Here is a 16,423-nt window from a genome sequence, read left to right on the forward strand (position 1 = left end):
GAGCGAGAGGCGAGAAAGGGTCATTTAGGGGAGAATGCGCTCTGTGAGACATCGAGAGACTGTCGACAGCGGGAACACCTTGCTGGAACAAGACAAGAATGTTAACGTGAAACGACTGAGCGGGAAAAAAGTAAACGAGGTGAACCCACACGACTTGGCTCCACCTCAAAGATGTCGTACAGTGCTACCTGCAACCTCTCGAAAGCGATGACGATGTGGCATCGATCTCCTTCGCCTACGTGACCTCGACACCACCAGTCTGTGGCTGCGATGGACCATTCGACGAGCTCGGCATGTCGTTCACCGAGGAAACGCCGGTTCTGATGGAACCCAAAGGTACCAAACGTCTCGCTACCCTGGTGATCTGCAACCTGCCTGACGTGGGCCCATTGATTCTTCGTGAAGGCGAGGATCGAGCCTCCAGCTGTACTGTTCTGCGTAGCTAGATGGTAGAGCAGCATCGAGCACAATTCGAAGTAGATCCCAACGGTGATCCTTTTGTGCCTATCTGAGCCAGGTCTCTCGTCCGTGACCTCGCGAGCGAGCTGGTGGAGCCGCTCGAGAGAGCTCGCGAAGAAAACGGCAGAACAGGGGATGTGGAAGGTCTGGTCACGTAGACCCGCTTGGCAGAAGAAGGCCGCGAAAGGTTCGAGAGGGAAGCTCCGCAGTTCGTGGAACGGCAGGCTATAGTAGGCCCCTTGGTCGACCGATGACGAGAGACGCGGAACGCGGAGGACGAGCTCAGCCCGGGGCGAGCTCCCCTGTCACTTGACTGAAGTTGTCAGGAGTACTCCGCATCTTCAGCTAAGACTATAATGCGCTCACCTGGCTCCGACAAAGCACAGACCAATACTGCGCGATGCGAGCGTGAAATATCGTGGCATCCTCCGCGTCCGAGCTCGAGCGACTGAGCCGAACCGCGAACGAGGCGATGGCCTACATCTCGACCCAACTGTCAGCAACAGTCGTCTACGACCGAGATGGCCTGAATGCACTCGCGCTGAGGCTCGTGTCGATCTCTTTCGAGAGGAGCACGTGAATGGCCGGGTTCTCGTGAGCCTCTTGAGCGGTCGTCGCTCTTATCGACGCGATCGCAAGTACTGCACAAGCGATGCCGTCTGGGATGACGGCGAAGTTCGCAGTATGCACCGTTTCGTTCAACAAGTGAGGAAGGCGTTCGGCAATAGACTGCATCAAGCTTCCGACCGTCGCCATACGGACGCGAAACGGGGCGGGGACAGATACCAGGTGAGGGCTCATAGCTTCGGAAGAGGTGCGGGTCTCGTGAAGGAAGCGAGGAAGGGTGGCACAGAAGCGAAAAACAAGGCAGAGTCAGGGTTCAGAGCCTCACGCTGAGCAGTACCGAAAGAAGTACAGATTGATGGCCCGCAGCGCCGTAGAGGGAATCAGCTGATACCCTGACACCTTGCAAAGCGGGTCGAGCACATTTCGATCATTTCGCTTGCGTGTGTCTCTCGTCCGTAAACTCCGAGCCCCTTCGATAATCCGTGCGCGGTGTTCATCTGCATGAAGGGACTTGCCCCACGAGACACCTGCAGTGGCTAGACGAGCTCGAGCATAGAATGAGAAGAGGTTCGAGCGGCGGGACCCGCGAGGGATCGGCCGATTCGTCTCATGTTGGCAGGACCGTGTGACTAAACCTCGAGTTTGAAGTCATGATTTACGGCACATCGCTACAAGAAATCACCTGGACAGCCACCGGGTTGTGATTATACCGGCACGTGCACCGCATAGCCTCCTCTCCATTGATCGATTATCGTCGCCCTCATCTCCGTGACTTCGACAGCCAATTGCGACCACGTTACCGCCGCAGTAACGCTGTCTGACACGACCACACGAGCCGCTTAGCGCAGTACAAGGTGCATCGAACCTCTTGTCCGCAAAGCGAAAGATGGCGGGTCGAATTCTTCTTGACCTTCTCGGCCCCGCTCGCCATCTATCTCCTTTCCTCTCTCGACCCGGCAATTGCAAGATGGCTGTAGGCGCTTCTGATGTCTACCACGACTGGCTTGCATCGCTTCTCTTCTCACCCAACCACACTAAATTCGCTCGCAACGCGACCGCCCGCCAGTCTCTCGCTCAATCGAAAAAGCAGCGCAACAGCCATGCTCAATCCAACCTCGCTCTTCCTGGCCTGTCTCCTGACCGTCGCGGCGAACCCTTCCTTCGTTTCGGCGATCCCCCTACCTCCTGCACCGCATCGTTCTCCGCTATCGTTCCTGCGTCATCGCTCTGTGCGACCAGCTCGCCGTCACCCTATTCTCCGAATTGTCGACGATGAAATCTCTCGCGAGCCGGTCTCGTGGACGTCGACGTTCAGCGATGAATCAATCCTTGCCGACTCCATCTTTGACGACGAGATTCAAGCTAGTCTTGATCTCGAGCTCGGAGCGATTCACCAGCCGCACAATATCCTCAAGCGGAGCCTTCCTGCGAACTCGGCACAGCCGGTAAAGAAGACCAAGAGGAGTGGTGACGCGCACGCTCGATCGCTCGACAAGCGTTACAGTTCACGCTGGCTACGAGGACAAGCAGAACGTAAACGGCGCAAGGCGCAGGAAGCTACTGCTTCTGCTTCCTCCACTGCGGTGTGGTCCAAGGTACCGACTGCCACTCCGACGACAACCTCTTCGACCTCTACCGAGACCGCAACTGCCACCTCTGAAGCTACATCTGCCGCTCCTCCGACACCTACCTCTTTGGACGGAACACACACTGGCGACGGGACTTGTATGTCCAGCTCTTTCGTGTAGCCTCAATGGTAAGGCCTTGGATCTGACCCGAATGTTCTGCTTTTTAGGGTTCGCGCCCGGACTCGGAGCCTGCGGAACGGTCGCCACGGACGACTCTCCCATCGTTGCGGTCTCTCACCTCCTGTACGACTCGTACCCAGGAGCGACTGTCAACCCAAACTTGAACCCAATCTGCGGCAAACGTATCCGAGCAACGTACGCAGGCAACACGGTCGAAGTGGTCGTGCAAGATCGGTGCGTCGGGTGCGCTTGGGGAGATCTCGATTTCAGTCCGGCCATGTTCTCGAAACTTGCAGATGTCAATATTGGTCGATTGCATGGAGTCGAGGTGAGAAATCACTCCAGTGTCTCTCGATACCCCGAGCTCGATCGCTGACGTTTCCCGTTCCTTCGCTTAAACAGTGGACGTTCATCTAGTTGCAGCTCTGATCTTCATCTGATCCAAGCTCTGGATCTTGTATCGTACTGTATAGACTATTATCTATTATATCCTATCCTGATATCATATTGCTCAAGGTTTTGTCATACGGAAATTTCTTCGAGTTGCGTGCATTTTGCACGTGCAGAAGCGAGAATAGTCTGATGTTTACACACACGCACATACAATTGTCTCGAGAAGGAAGGAGAGGGAAAGAGCGCGAGGAGAAAAAGAGAAAGCGAGATCAGAGCAGGGAGCGGAAACAGCACGTATGAGATCGACGAAAGGAAGAGGCAGAGAGGTATCCAACAACTGACATCGGGTGCGCTTCAGGTAACGAGGAATTCGCAGATTTCGACAGAAGAAGGGATATACATGCTTTTGCTTCGGGATGAGAATTGACATTAGGTCTACCTTGCGTCCATCAAGAATGGAGGCAGGTCTGGTTCACACGACGAAAGTTTGGAGCATTAGCGATTGTCTCGTCGAGACGATAAGAGGAAGAACCACTCACTGCCTTGTTGCTGTTGCTGTGGCAGGTGGCTTGGGGAAGGTCCTGGTCCTCCGATCCTCATGGCTCCATTGCCCGAGTTCAACAGAGCCATCAAGTCTGCACCGGCGTTTCCGCCCATGCTCACACCCGGAGGCATTCCCGACCTCGAGCCTTGAGGGTATTGTCCAGATGGCGGAGGCGGAGGCGAGAACATCATCTGAGGTTGTTGTTGCGGGTTGCGAGTTCCAGCTTGTGGAGACGGCAACATTCCGTGAGGAGGAGGGGGAGGGGGAGGGAAGCCCATTCCGTTCATTCCAGGAGGACCGGCAGCAAGTGGCGGCGATCGCATGCCTCCACCGACACCGGGAGGAGGTAGGTTGCGGAACATGTCGGGACTCATCATCGGGTGGTGAGGCGGCATTTGCCCGTGCGGAGGTTGTTGTGGGAACATGCCGAGATGGCTCATTCCTTGTGGCATGGGTGGAGGCATTCTCTGGCCGTTTGACGGGGTGTTGTTGTTGTTGGCAAAGAACTGAGGCGGTGGAGGCGCGAATGCGATTCCGCCATTGAGGTGATGTTGCTGCTGTGCAGGGTTGGGACCACGAGGTTGCGGGAGAGGCGAAGTAACGCCCGAGGGATGGTTGGAGGCAGTAGTCGAAGGGCGAGAGGGTCCCTCGCTCGTGGACGAGATCGTGCGAGCATGCTGCGAGTTCTGTGGCTGCATCGCGCGCGGCACAGGGAGAGGCGGAGAGCGAAGTCCGTCTGCAGGCAATTGTCCAGGCGTCGGGTGGTTGAGAGAAGCTTGGACTTGTTGCTGAGATGGGTATCCGGCGAAACCTGGCGGGGGTGGCGGAGGGGCCTGCTGGCTCGGAGTCGTGGGCGATTGCATTGCGCTCGGAGGTTGAGATGGTGGAACGGATCGAGTCGATACCGAGGGAGATGCACTTCGAGCAGCAGAGTTTGAGAACTTGAAGCGACTACTCGAGCGAGACTCCCCGGGCTTCGACTGAGATTCAGCGATATCGTGTTGTGGCGCAGACGGAGCGGGCACAGGTGGGAAAGCGATGGTTTGCGGTAGCATGGGCGGCTGAGGTGTCGCGGGTGAGCTCGTACGAGTCTGTTCGCAAGAAATTCGTCAATGGCGCGGCTTTTTGGGCCGACGAGGAGACGATAGAACGTACGCCTTGAGCCTGCAGCATACCCATGAGCCTGGTCATGCTCTCCGTATCTTCCTTGCTCGGGCCGTTGCCCCCGGCCTTCGTAGTCGCGGGATTGGCGCCCATTAGAGCCCCGAATACACTGGGCGGCGGTTGCGCTGCCTGGGCAACGGGAGACTGCGGTTTACCATCAAAGAATTTGGCGAACCTCGATGCCCTTCCAGCGGGTTCGCTACTGCGCTGCTGTGGTTGTCCAACGTCCAAGCCGGGGGGAGGTGCAGAGGCGGCAGCTGGAGCCGGAGAACGGACGATACCGAGATCCTCGAAGATGGATTTTGGAGCCGAGGCCGGTTCTGGCTTTGGTGAAGTGAGGTCCGAGAAGACGGATGCTTGCGGAGTAGGCGCGACTTCGATGCCAGCGTCTTGCAAGTCTCGCTCGCGCTCCTTGCGCTCCATCTCTTTCATCTGCAATTTCCACTGCTGGATGCTGTCGATGCCTCCCGCGCCCGATCCCGCAGTCCAGTCCGTGTCCTTGTTCTTCGTAGGCGTGACACTTTCGAGCTCTGCGTCGCCTCGAGTGCGGTCTTCTCGTGTCGCAGATGCATTTTCCTTGGACAAGGACGTGTTGCCGTTCGCTGGTCCGTCCATCCATGACGGAGACGACCCCGCGTCGTCGTCATTCATCCAGGCGGGTCCTCCTCTACCTCCTCCATTACCACGCGAATAGGGTTCGCGTTCGCGGTCGACTCTGTCGTTGTTTGTGTTGCCCTGACGATCACGGTCGAACCTCCTGGGCGAATCAGTCGCGCTGGTCGCTTGATTCCTCAACAGACGTTTCTCCCGTTCTAAGAGCATGTCACGGTCAGCGCTGGAGAGATTAAAAGGAAACGCCGAGTGTCGGGAAGGCGGAACGAACCTTCTCTCGTCGTGCCGACACTCCTCCATCCCCCTTCGTCGGCAGGCCCAAGCCCGCGCCTGTCTTTGCGCTCGATCGTGCTGACCTCTGTGCGATCTCCCCTCCTTCTCGTTTCGCTGTTTGCGCCAGTGAGGTTCCCGTTGCGGTTCAGAGTCGACCGGGTGTTGCGCTCTTCCTTGAAGAACGTGTCTCGTTTCGATGTCGTCGTGCCTTCTGCCCACGGCGGTAGTGCGCCGTCATCGCGTTCTCGATTGCCTTTCTTGCCTGTGGACTGGAGGTGCGGTGCGAGATCTTTCCCGTCGGGTGCAGCTTCGCCTCCTCCTGCTCCTGCTCCCGCAGCACTGATAGCGTTCCTGCCGCCTCTGCGCCTCGGCATCTCGAGAGGTTCGCCGATTAGGCCTCCGTCGACGCCGAACCTGCCAAAGTTGGCGAACGGGTTCGAGTCGGACACGAACGGGGTCAAGCGGCGTGAGTTTCCCGACGCGCTCGACTGCGGGACGGCATGGGACGAAGATTGTCTCGCAGGGAGTTGCGAGCGTTGTACGGGCGGCGAGGGCGGAGTCGTGTACTCTCTGTCAAGGCGAAGGGAGTTGAGCGATGCATTCCGGCACACGTTGGAGCAAGCGCGGCGATCAAGGTATGACTGACCCGTACCACTCGGAGAGCTCCTTCATGCCCTCGAGCTTGTTGGGCACGAGGGGCGAGGCGTACAGCGAGAGGAGCGCTGCTCGCGTGAACACTATCGGTTTGCCCGTTTGCCCATCTGAGTGCGCGAGTGAGGCGGTCGGCACTCGATCGGATGTGACTACAAAGCAGAGAACGGGACATGCCTGAGACTGCCATGTTGGCGGCGAGGCGGGACGGGCCAAGCGGAGGCGGCGGAGGAGGGGAATGTCGAGCACTGATTGCCCCAGACGCGCGTTCGCTCGATGTAATGCGAGCTTGTGAGTAGTACGAGCTCGGCAAGCACTGGCGCGAACTCAGTAGACGTGACTGGGAGTGATGAAGTTTGCGGCTCACATCGACATTGACACTCGCTTGTGAGACACTTCTCGACAATTCACAAACATTTTTCTCCTGTCTCGCTCCTTGACGACATGATTTGGCTAGTCTAACATTCAGACGGTAACGGCCTACAGTTAATTGCCGCAAAGTGGTGATGTCTTGGTCTCCGGCGAGTGCGAGTGCGAGCGCGTACGGCAGATCGATCACGCAACGCGCAACGCCTGTACTATCAAGTGTCGCCCGTCTTGCTTTCGACTACAGATCTATAAAGCGACCGCGATCGCGAACCTCATCCAGACTGCTCAGCTCGCCCCCTCGCTTCGACGTCAATTGCTGTGCAACTCTCTCGGCGCGCCTGCCCTCATCCTCCTCGCAGCGCTACCGGTGCGCGAGTAGTCGATGGTATCGCCTCTGCTCCTCTCGCGGCTTGGCGCGCTTCGACGGCCGCTGTCGCCCATGTCGCCTGCCGCCGTCGCGAATCGCTCAACTCGTCATCTCCACATCAGGTCCGTCTCGATCCTGTCCGGCCTCGGTAGGCTCGCAGGCAGGACCGCTGGCAGAGGAGTTCTCGGACTCGGCGTCGGAGCTGGAGCCCTCACGTGGGCAGAATGGAAAGTCGACGGCAAGTCCTTCGTGCCCTCCTGGCTCTCTCTGTCCCCTCGCGTCTCGCTTACGAACGATCATGCACAGGCTTCAAGCAAAGTGCAGTCACGGGCCTCTCGGACATCAACGACAAGTTGGGCTCCGCTTTTGAAACCGCCGCAGACAGTCTCAACTCGACGCTCGATGCCGTCTCGCTCACCGCGGGCCAAGTCTGGGCAGACACATCGACCGGGGTAGAGTCGAGACTCGCGGCATTCCGGCAGGCATGGAGGGAGAGGTTCTCGCGCGAGGACGAGCCCGACGAGAACGGCAACGGACCAGAACCCGATCGTCGTGAGCGACCGACTGGAGCCAAGGATGCGCTTGCCGGGGTCGCAACTGCCATGGCTGCAACGCTACCGACGATCGTCGATGCCGAGGCACTACCAGCCCAGGACGCCTCGGAAGACCTCATGATCTTGACGAGGAAACTGATCGAGATCAGGACCATCCTGTTGAGTATCGGCGAAGAATCGGGCTTGACCTTGCCGAGCATTGTCGTGATCGGCAGTCAGAGCAGCGGCAAGAGCAGTGTGCTCGAGGCGATCGTCGGCAGAGAGTTCTTGCCCAAGTGCGTACAGCTTCTCATCCCGCGTCTTCTGTTTGACTCGCCAGGCTGACCGATCTGCTTTGCTTCAGGGGGGACAACATGGTCACTCGACGACCAATCGAGCTCACGCTAGTTCACACTCCCTCGACCCCTTCAGACCCTCGACCCTCGACCTATGCCGAATTCCCTTCGCTCGGTCCTGGTCACATTACGGACTTTTCGATCGTCCAGAAAACTCTCGTGGACTTGAATCTCTCTGTACCCGCTGCCGACTGTGTCTCCGACTCGCCCATCCATCTCCGCATCCACTCCCCACACGTCCCCGACCTGTCCCTTGTCGATCTGCCTGGATACGTGCAGATCGCGAGTATGGACCAGCCGGAAGAGCTCAAAGAGAAAATCGCCAAGCTGTGCGACAAGTACATCAGGTCGCCCAACATTATCCTCGCCGTGTGTGCTGCAGACGTCGACCTCGCCAACTCGCCTGCCCTAAGAGCAGCCAAGCGTGTCGATCCTCTCGGCATGCGTACAATTGGAGTTGTCACTAAAATGGATCTCGTCGAACCGAGTCAAGGCGCTGCGATCCTCGCGAACAATCGCTACCCGCTCGCGCTCGGGTACGTTGGAGTCGTGTGCAAACCCTCGAAGCGGTACCTCGAGACCGCCTCAACTCCATCTCGGTCAATCCTCGGTCGCGCGATGACGTCGGCTTCGGACCAAGAGGAAACCGGCTCGCTCGTCGCTCCCATTCGAGCCCAGGAAGCCGACTTTTTCTACTCGCAAGACAACGCGCAACATTTCAACCAGGAGGGAATGCTCGTCAGCACGGATGTTCTCAAGAAACGACTCATGCACGTGCTCGAAGAATCAATGGCGAGCTCGTTGCACTCGATCTCGAACGCGGTCGCGCTCGAACTCGAAGAGGCGAGCTACCAATTCAAAGTGCAGTACAACGACCGCACAATCTCGGCTGAAAGTTACGTCGCCGAGACGATGGACGAGCTCAAGACGCGCATCGGACAACTGAGCAAGAGCTTCACGAAGAGCGACGTACGCAAGATGCTCAAGCACCTCCTGGACGAGCAGGTGTTGGACCTACTCGCGAGCCAGTACTGGCTCGATCCGAAGACGCCCGAACTCGGCAAGCTCGCGAACGACCGCTCGATCAGTCCCGAAGAGCTCGACGTGTACTGGCAGCGCAAACTCGATCACCTAACATCGAGCTTGACCAAGAGCGGGATCGGACGGGCCGCGACGCAACTCGTAGTCGACCAGATCCGGAATCGTCTCGGCACTCTCGCGAACGAAGAACCTCTCATCCACCATCCAGGCGCGGCTGAACGGATCAACGCCACTGCTGATTCGATCCTCAGGGAACGCTTCACGCTCACGAGTGATCAGGTTGAGAATTCAGTCAAGCCCTTCAAGTACGAAGTCGAAGTCGAACCCCTCGAGTGGAATGCCGGACGGGAACGTGCGGTAGATCTGGTGCAGAAGGAACTGAACATGTGCGAAGGAGCGTTGTCCAAGATTCGAGACACAGTCGGAGCGAGGAAGCTCAGAGGCGCGATGGAGTACGTTGGCGAAGTCGAAGAGTCGGAGCGACGGAGAAGAGAGAGGCGCAGGGAAGCACGAGCCCTTGGCGAAGAGCGCTCGGAGGAAGACGAAAGCATGTCGGATCCGACCCGACCCGCGTTCAACCCTGCACTGCTCGCGAAAGGTACGCCGACAGCCCCCTCGGCTAATCAGACGAGCTGAACCAAGCTGATGCGACTGTTCCTGTATAACCTTGACAGCTCGTGAAGCCATGTTCCTTTCCTCTCGATCCTCAATCTTGCGACTGCGACTGTTGGCACTCAAGTCTCGACGGTGTAAAGCTGGGCCCGAGCAAAAAGCGTTCTGTCCCGAAGCGTTCCTCAACATTGTCGCTGACAAATTGTCCAGCTCGGCTGTGCAATTCATCAACGTGTGTTGCGCCCCTCGCCATCGTGTGGAATATCATTCTCTCTTATTGACGCTCCGTGTGCTTGACAGATCGAGTTGCTAGTCGAGTTCTTCTATCAAGTGAGCTGTGTCCTCCTCGACCTGATCCACTGCCAGTTACTAACTACTGACCTTGCTTTCCGCTCCAGTTCCCTCGGGAAATCGACACTCGACTGTCTGGAGATCTTGACCGTTCCGAAATCATCAGTTTCGCTCGGGAGAACCCGATCGTGCACAAACACCTCGCCCTGCAGGAGAGAAAAGAGAAGCTCGAATTGGTAACACTCGCCCGCTCGAATATTCAGTTTAAAAGACCCTTTCGGCTGACGCTCGCTTTCGCTCAGGTGGCCGAGAAACTCGACAGCTTGGTCAAGCTGCAACGTGACAAGGCCAAGCAGAATCACGATCCGAGGCGAGCCCGAGATGGCAAGAGAGGACTTTTCGGGATGTTCTAAGTCTTGACCGCATCATCTCGTCCTCCTCGGCCTTAACGCAATTTGGATCCCACCATGACGGTCACTCGGACTTGTCCAGGGGTTCCCGAGTCGGATCTCAATCGGGACAAGCCGCGTCCTTGTGGTGCCGGAAACTTCTGAGACCCTTCCCGCTCGAGAAGGTTGCAGGGCGGCAAAGTCAGGTGGAGGTGTGTATTTGTGCGCGTTGTGTGCGAGTGTCAGTCCCCTGTATGTCTGTAGGCTGTGCACCATTCCCCTTGTATTCAAACTTGCAATCGCCACGGATACCCACCTATCTCTGCGAGCCCTGCACCTCCGCTTCTTGACCGTATTAAGCGACTATAGTCCGCCCCTTGCCTGATACAGTTCTACAGTAACAATAGGATTCCGTTACGCTCGGAAGCCGACGTCGCGAGCTCTGTCGGCGATTTGAAATCACTCGACTCGGCAACTTGACGACAAGGCGACTGCGCTCTCGGTTGCGAATTCGCTCGTGAGACGTTCTCCCCGAAAGGAAACTGTGTATTAAGTCGCAACACCCCCTGATGCCGTGAGTGGCTAGGTTGTAAAGCCTTGCAGAGGTACAGGACGCCGCCCCGAGCTTGTGGACCGTGCGGCAGAGCAGAGACTTGTCGTAGCTGCGGCGACTCTCGCTTGTCGGACCGCTTCAAAGCGGTGCAGAGTAGCGCGATCGACAGTGCCTCGCATGCATGCGAGTTCCTGCATTTAATTTACAACTTGGTTTTAGGTCCACTTTTTTGAGCCGATCGGCCCATGCGGAAAGTCGAGCTGATTGGGCAACTTGTTTGAGTTTCTCTGATGTCATCGAACTATCCCGTCATCGAGCGATCGTTCTAGCCGCTGCCTCAGGACGGCCGTTCGGGTACAGAGCTGTACGGCGTGGGGCGACACCACGAGTTCGACATCGAACGAGGTCCGCCTGCGAATTTCGGGGCACACTGCCCATTTGGCCTCTGCTTCATAAAACTCCTCGAACAGCCTGCTCTTGCTTCCTTACTCCTTCCTACACTCACCCTCCTCTAGCCAGCCTCCCAAAACACTTCCCCGCTCCGTTTCCCCACCATGCGCTCCACTCTTGCCCTTCTCGCCCTCGGCGCCGCCTCGGTTTCCGCTGTGGCTGTCCCGCCCAGCATCGACCAGATGAAGCGCAACATCATTGCCCGTCAATCCAAGAACAGCCTCGTCAAGCGCAACTCGGTTACCACCGGTGGTGAGTCTGCTCGCCACGCGGGATCCTAGCTCAGCTCGTCTCTAACATCTTGTCCCCACCTCGGACAGCTTCTGACGCTGTCATCCTCGAGTTCGCGCTCATTCTCGAGCACCTCGAGAACGTCTTCTACTCGGAAGGTTCGCCCGTTGTTCCTCGTCGTCGCTCAACTCTCGATCTCAACTGACTTTGTTTCTTGTCCCGCTCAGCGCTTCAAAAGTTCTCGGAGGCCGATTTCGAGGCCGCTGGCTACAAGGGCGTCTACCCCCTTCTCGAGCAAGTTGCTTACGATGAGGCGACCCACGTCGAGTTCCTCACTACCGCACTCAAGGCTGCCGGTGTCGAGAACCCGCCGCAACAATGCACTTACGGCTTCCCCTACTCGGACGTCAAGGGATTCCTCGGACTCTCGCAAGTCATTGAGAACGTTGGTGTTTCGGCCTACCTCGGCGCTGCTGGTGACATTTCCGACCCCGGCTACGTGACTGCTGCTGGCTCGATCCTCACCGTTGAGGGTAATTTTACTTTTTTCCCGTGTTCACACCTCCGACTATGGCTGACTCGTTCACTCTCACGTCTGTGTAGCCCGCCACAACGGATTCATCAGGCTCCTCAACTCCTACACTCCTTTCCCCGCTCCCTTCGACACTCCTCAATCTGCGGCGAACGTTGTCTCCATCGTTTCGCCCTTCTTCAAGTCGTGCCCTGAGGGATCCGCCCCTGCCATTAAGGGTCCTCCTGGATTGACCGTCTCGTCGGGACTCGCGGCCAAGATGGGTGACACCATCACGCTCGCTCCGACCAACTCTTCCGAGGTTGACCTCTCCAAGTACAAGGTCTACTGTGGATTTGCTTCGTGAGCTTCTTTTACTGTTTGACAGAGTCCGACCATGACACTGACAAGCTCGTCTATCCTCACTACAGCTCCCTCGATGCTGCCTTCACCGAATACGAGAACGGCTCGTGCAAGGTGCCGACTGAGAACATCACCACCGGTCAGACCTACGTCACCCTCACCCGCTGGACCACCCTTGAGGACAAGTTCGTTCTCGCCGGTCCCGGAATTATCGACACCACCCCCCAGAACTCGACTGTCACGATCCCGAGCCCTGCCGCGGCTTCGAACTCGTCGTCCGCCTCGTCGACCGCTATGGCCTCGTCGTCGGCTATGCCCACGGAGTCGGCAATGAGCTCGATGTCCGCTATGGGCTCGATGTCCTCCATGGCTTCGATGCCGGTCGCGTCGATCCGCTCCGTGGTCTCGTCGGTCGTTGCGTCGGTCAGGGCTCCCTCGGCTTCCGCCTCTGCCTAAGCTGTACTCGCAGTAAATATCTGTTTTTGTCTTTCTTTATGCCCTATAGTTCTTTCATAGTACTTTTTAACCTACCTCTGCCTTCGCAACGGAATGGAATTGTTTCTTACAACACATCGAGCTTTGTTTCTGCAAGCACAGCGAGCTGTTCTAGATTAAACTGTTGTTGTCACTGCAGTCGAAAATGACTTCTGCCTCATCAATTCTGCGGATGGGCCTACGGAGTTTCGGGAGAGTTTCACAGGCGGAGGGGTCCCTGCGCAGACGACCTTGTCCGACTCAGAAGGATAGGCGCATGAATCCGAGCACCAGGCAACCCACACTGTACTGTCCTCGAGTGGCCTGGTGAACGTTCCACAGCCACTCTGACTTCGCCAATATGCTACAAGTCATCGCAAGGTCTTCTGCCTATTTTATGTGTTCGTTTGTGGAACCAATCTTATCAGTAGCTTTCTTCTTTGGGTCTTGGCTCAATCCTTGCGAGTTGACAGGCGTGACGTTAGATGAGCGGTCAACGGAGGTGCAGATTAGCCTGGGGGATCTAACAGGTGGCTTGTGTCGCACTGCGGCCAGGCGCGCACATAGAAACCTAATGAGCCGTATGAGTACAGGCTGGCAGACTTTTGGCCGGGACTCCCATAAGCTAGCAAGGGAACTGTGATTGCTGTCTTGCATCCAATTAATGGCTCTACGGAACGATTTCCGGACTTCATTTGTAGTCTGCACTCCCTCCTGGTCAGGCCGTCAAGCCATCGATTCTTCTGCCGTGCCATCACTTCTACAGTACACCCCGAGTGCACTTGACCCTGTGCCAAGGCCTTTTACTAATAGGCCGCAATCTGCTTCTACCGTCGTAATTACTTCGCTCTTTAACGCATACAGTAGACTCAACTACAGTATGGTATGATGAGGCTAGTCGGCAAAGCTTGTACAACTACATATACCGGCAATGTTGGGTTCCAAGATAGCAAAACTGTGCTCGGACCCTCAACCGGCAGATTTCGGCAAACGCATCATTGCACATCGTGGCTCGAACCGCAAGGACTCAACGCCTGTTGCAACGACTAGATCCCTGTTCGGCTCGCGTGGAGCATCTCGTTCGAGCTTAAGCCAAACTGTGCTAACGACTCGCGGGCGACCTTCGCAAATATCTTCACCGATCTCCTGCTCGTTCGATACCGGGGATCTGGCCTGGATTTCGCTCGCTGTACTCTGTGTACGACGCGTCGCACGACCAGCACATTGGTCAGCTGCGGCATATGGAGGTGCGTTCCGGTCACCATATGCCTTGGCTTAAAGCGCGTTGCGGACCTCGAACGATGCTCGGCAGGATGTCGATCAGTCTTAAACCGAACTTTTCATAAGCGTCCCGGTTAGGGAGTTGATTAAATGTCGGGGAGCGACGCGTCCTAAACTTCGATAGAACGATGCGAAATGACAGTGGGCCCCTCGCAAACATCGCTCGAGCTCCAGCATTCGAATAACTGTCTTGACAGAATCCCCCCATTCCCTCTCTCTCTCTCTCTTCCTCACCAGCCTCTACCAGCTTACCCGTCTTCCAACACTCCCAACTACCCACCCTCGTTTTACTCAAGACACCATGCGCACCGCAATTGCCCTCCTCGCTCTCGGCGCCATCGCTGCCTCCGCCGCCTCTGTCCCCCAGGACATTCCGCAGATGAAGCGCGACATCATCGCTCGCCAGGCCAAGAAGGCCAATCTCATCAAGCGCAGCTCGGTCACCTCTGGCGGTAAGCAGTCTTACCCCACTCCGGACCGAGCGCATGCTGACCTCCCGCTTATGCCAACAGCCGACGATGGAACTATCCTTCAATTCGCACTCATTCTCGAACATCTCGAGGACACATTCTACTCGCAAGGTGAGCAGGCGACGTTGTTGAGTGTCTGCCGAGATGTGCTGAATCCGGGATATGTGCCCGACAGCGCTTCAAAAGTTCTCGCAAGCCGACTTCGAGGCTGCCGGCTACAAGGGGGTCTACCCTATCCTCGAGCAAGTCGCGTACGACGAGCACGCCCACGTCGAGTTCCTCACGACGGCCCTCAAGGCGGCTGGAGTTGAGAACCCCCCTCAAGCCTGCACCTACAACTTCCCTTACACCGACATCAAGTCGTTCTTGGCCCTGTCCCAAGTTGTTGAAGGTCTCGGAGTCTCGGCGTACCTCGGAGCTGCCGGCGACATGTGAGTTGCTTCTTCCGCTCAAGCTCGCTTTGCCTGGCTATGCTTTGCTGACGCCTTATACAACTCGGACAGCTCGACTCCCGGATACGTCACGGCTGCCGGCTCGATCTTGACGGTTGAGGCTCGCCACAACGCCTTCGTGCGCTTGTTGAACTCGTACCCTCCTGCTCAGCCCTTCGACACGCCTCTCTCTGCCTCGGCCGTGGTCGGCGCCGCCTCTGCGCTCTTCAAGGAGTGCCCCTCGGGATCTGCCCCGACAATCCAAGCCCCTCCCGCGCTCACGCTCAACTCGACCAGCTACGAGTTCGGCAGCCAGCTCAAGGTCGCGCCGACGAACGCCTCGGCCGTCAACACCGAGCAGACCCTCTACTGTGGTTTCGCATCGTGCGTCGCCCCTTTCTCTCTGTGGTCTTACTCGGAAAGATGTCAACTGACATGAGTGCGAGCTCCGCAGTGGTCTCGACTCGGCCTTCTCGGAATGGTCGAACAACGCCTGCACGATCCCGTCGCAGAACATCACTGGTGGCCAGACCTACCTCCTGTTGACGACTGGCCCCTCGTTGGACGACAAGTCCGTCGTGGCCGGACCCGTCATTCTCGAGCTCTCGCCTCAGAACGTGACTGTGCTCCAGAACGCTTCGAACTCGTCCTCGTCGAACGGATCGTCGGGTGCATCGACGGGCGCGCGCGCTTCCTCGACCAACGGCGCCGTCTCTGCCAAGGCTGGGGGATTCGCCGCAGCTGGCTTGATTGCAGGTGCCCTCTCCCTCATCTTCTAGGACGCTACCTGATCTGGTTCAGCCATACCTCTGTTTTTCAGCGCGTCCGGCGCTCCTATTGTACCCTTTTGACGTATCTGTTTGATCCCCCGACTCGTAATCCCATACCTGTCTCTGAGCAGCTCATCTCGTGCGAGACGCCGTGAAGAGATCGTCGCGAAAGCCCACAGACCGATGACATGAGTCTTATGGCTGAACCGCCGGACGGGCGCAAACAAATCTAGGCATAAGATTCGAGAGCCTCAGAGCTCGCGCGCTCAAACTGAAAATTGATTGAGAAGCGCTCAGCTCGTCGTCGACACTCACCCAACATTAGCAGCTTTCCGAAACCTGAAGACTTTTTTGCGGCGAGGACAAGCCCGCGGGGGCGAGCGTCCGCCCTGTCTCAAGGTACACTCAGACCCCCACTCGGATGGTCTCATCTCATTCACGCCGTACTGACTTTCGTACACCTCACGGCCCTTCGAGACAGCTTGAACCCTCAAGAACATGTCTTGTAGCTCTTCTGACC

The 16,423-nt window shown here is 57.3% G+C and overlaps 5 protein-coding genes across 5 annotated transcripts; 4 read left to right on the forward strand and 1 right to left on the reverse strand.

Moving 5' to 3' along the window:
• Positions 1–2,126: 2,126 nt before the first annotated feature.
• JCM15063_001126 (RlpA-like double-psi beta-barrel domain-containing protein) lies at positions 2,127–3,191 on the forward strand (the record flags this gene model as incomplete). Its single annotated transcript, XM_076677915.1, has 3 exons — positions 2,127–2,751; positions 2,822–3,102; positions 3,177–3,191. 3 exons carry the CDS (start codon positions 2,127–2,129, stop codon positions 3,189–3,191), a joined length of 921 nt encoding a protein of 306 aa, XP_076534871.1.
• Positions 3,192–3,602: 411 nt separating this feature from the next.
• On the reverse strand, positions 3,603–6,601 carry JCM15063_001127 (uncharacterized protein; the record flags this gene model as incomplete). The annotated part of the gene is made up of 6 exons (XM_076677916.1): positions 3,603–3,634; positions 3,707–4,802; positions 4,867–5,687; positions 5,759–6,330; positions 6,407–6,521; positions 6,580–6,601. The coding sequence occupies 6 exons, from the start codon at positions 6,599–6,601 to the stop codon at positions 3,603–3,605; spliced, it is 2,658 nt and encodes an 885-aa protein (XP_076534872.1).
• Positions 6,602–7,219: 618 nt separating this feature from the next.
• Positions 7,220–10,393, forward strand: MGM1 (dynamin-related GTPase MGM1; the record flags this gene model as incomplete). Its single annotated transcript, XM_076677917.1, has 7 exons — positions 7,220–7,385; positions 7,454–7,976; positions 8,045–9,675; positions 9,752–9,921; positions 9,990–10,019; positions 10,088–10,216; positions 10,283–10,393. The coding sequence occupies 7 exons, from the start codon at positions 7,220–7,222 to the stop codon at positions 10,391–10,393; spliced, it is 2,760 nt and encodes a 919-aa protein (XP_076534873.1).
• Positions 10,394–11,476: 1,083 nt separating this feature from the next.
• On the forward strand, positions 11,477–12,933 carry JCM15063_001129 (ferritin-like domain-containing protein; the record flags this gene model as incomplete). Its single annotated transcript, XM_076677918.1, has 5 exons — positions 11,477–11,624; positions 11,693–11,761; positions 11,831–12,136; positions 12,207–12,477; positions 12,546–12,933. 5 exons carry the CDS (start codon positions 11,477–11,479, stop codon positions 12,931–12,933), a joined length of 1,182 nt encoding a protein of 393 aa, XP_076534874.1.
• Positions 12,934–14,533: 1,600 nt separating this feature from the next.
• Positions 14,534–15,912, forward strand: JCM15063_001130 (ferritin-like domain-containing protein; the record flags this gene model as incomplete). The annotated part of the gene is made up of 5 exons (XM_076677919.1): positions 14,534–14,684; positions 14,745–14,813; positions 14,878–15,133; positions 15,206–15,517; positions 15,588–15,912. The coding sequence occupies 5 exons, from the start codon at positions 14,534–14,536 to the stop codon at positions 15,910–15,912; spliced, it is 1,113 nt and encodes a 370-aa protein (XP_076534875.1).
• Between the last annotated feature and the right edge of the window lie 511 nt (positions 15,913–16,423).

This window comes from Sporobolomyces koalae (assembly GCF_050403365.1).
Source record: "Sporobolomyces koalae JCM15063 DNA, S_koalae_JCM15063T_v1_ctg11, whole genome shotgun sequence".
In the NCBI taxonomy this organism is placed as follows: Eukaryota; Fungi; Basidiomycota; class Microbotryomycetes; order Sporidiobolales; family Sporidiobolaceae; genus Sporobolomyces; species Sporobolomyces koalae.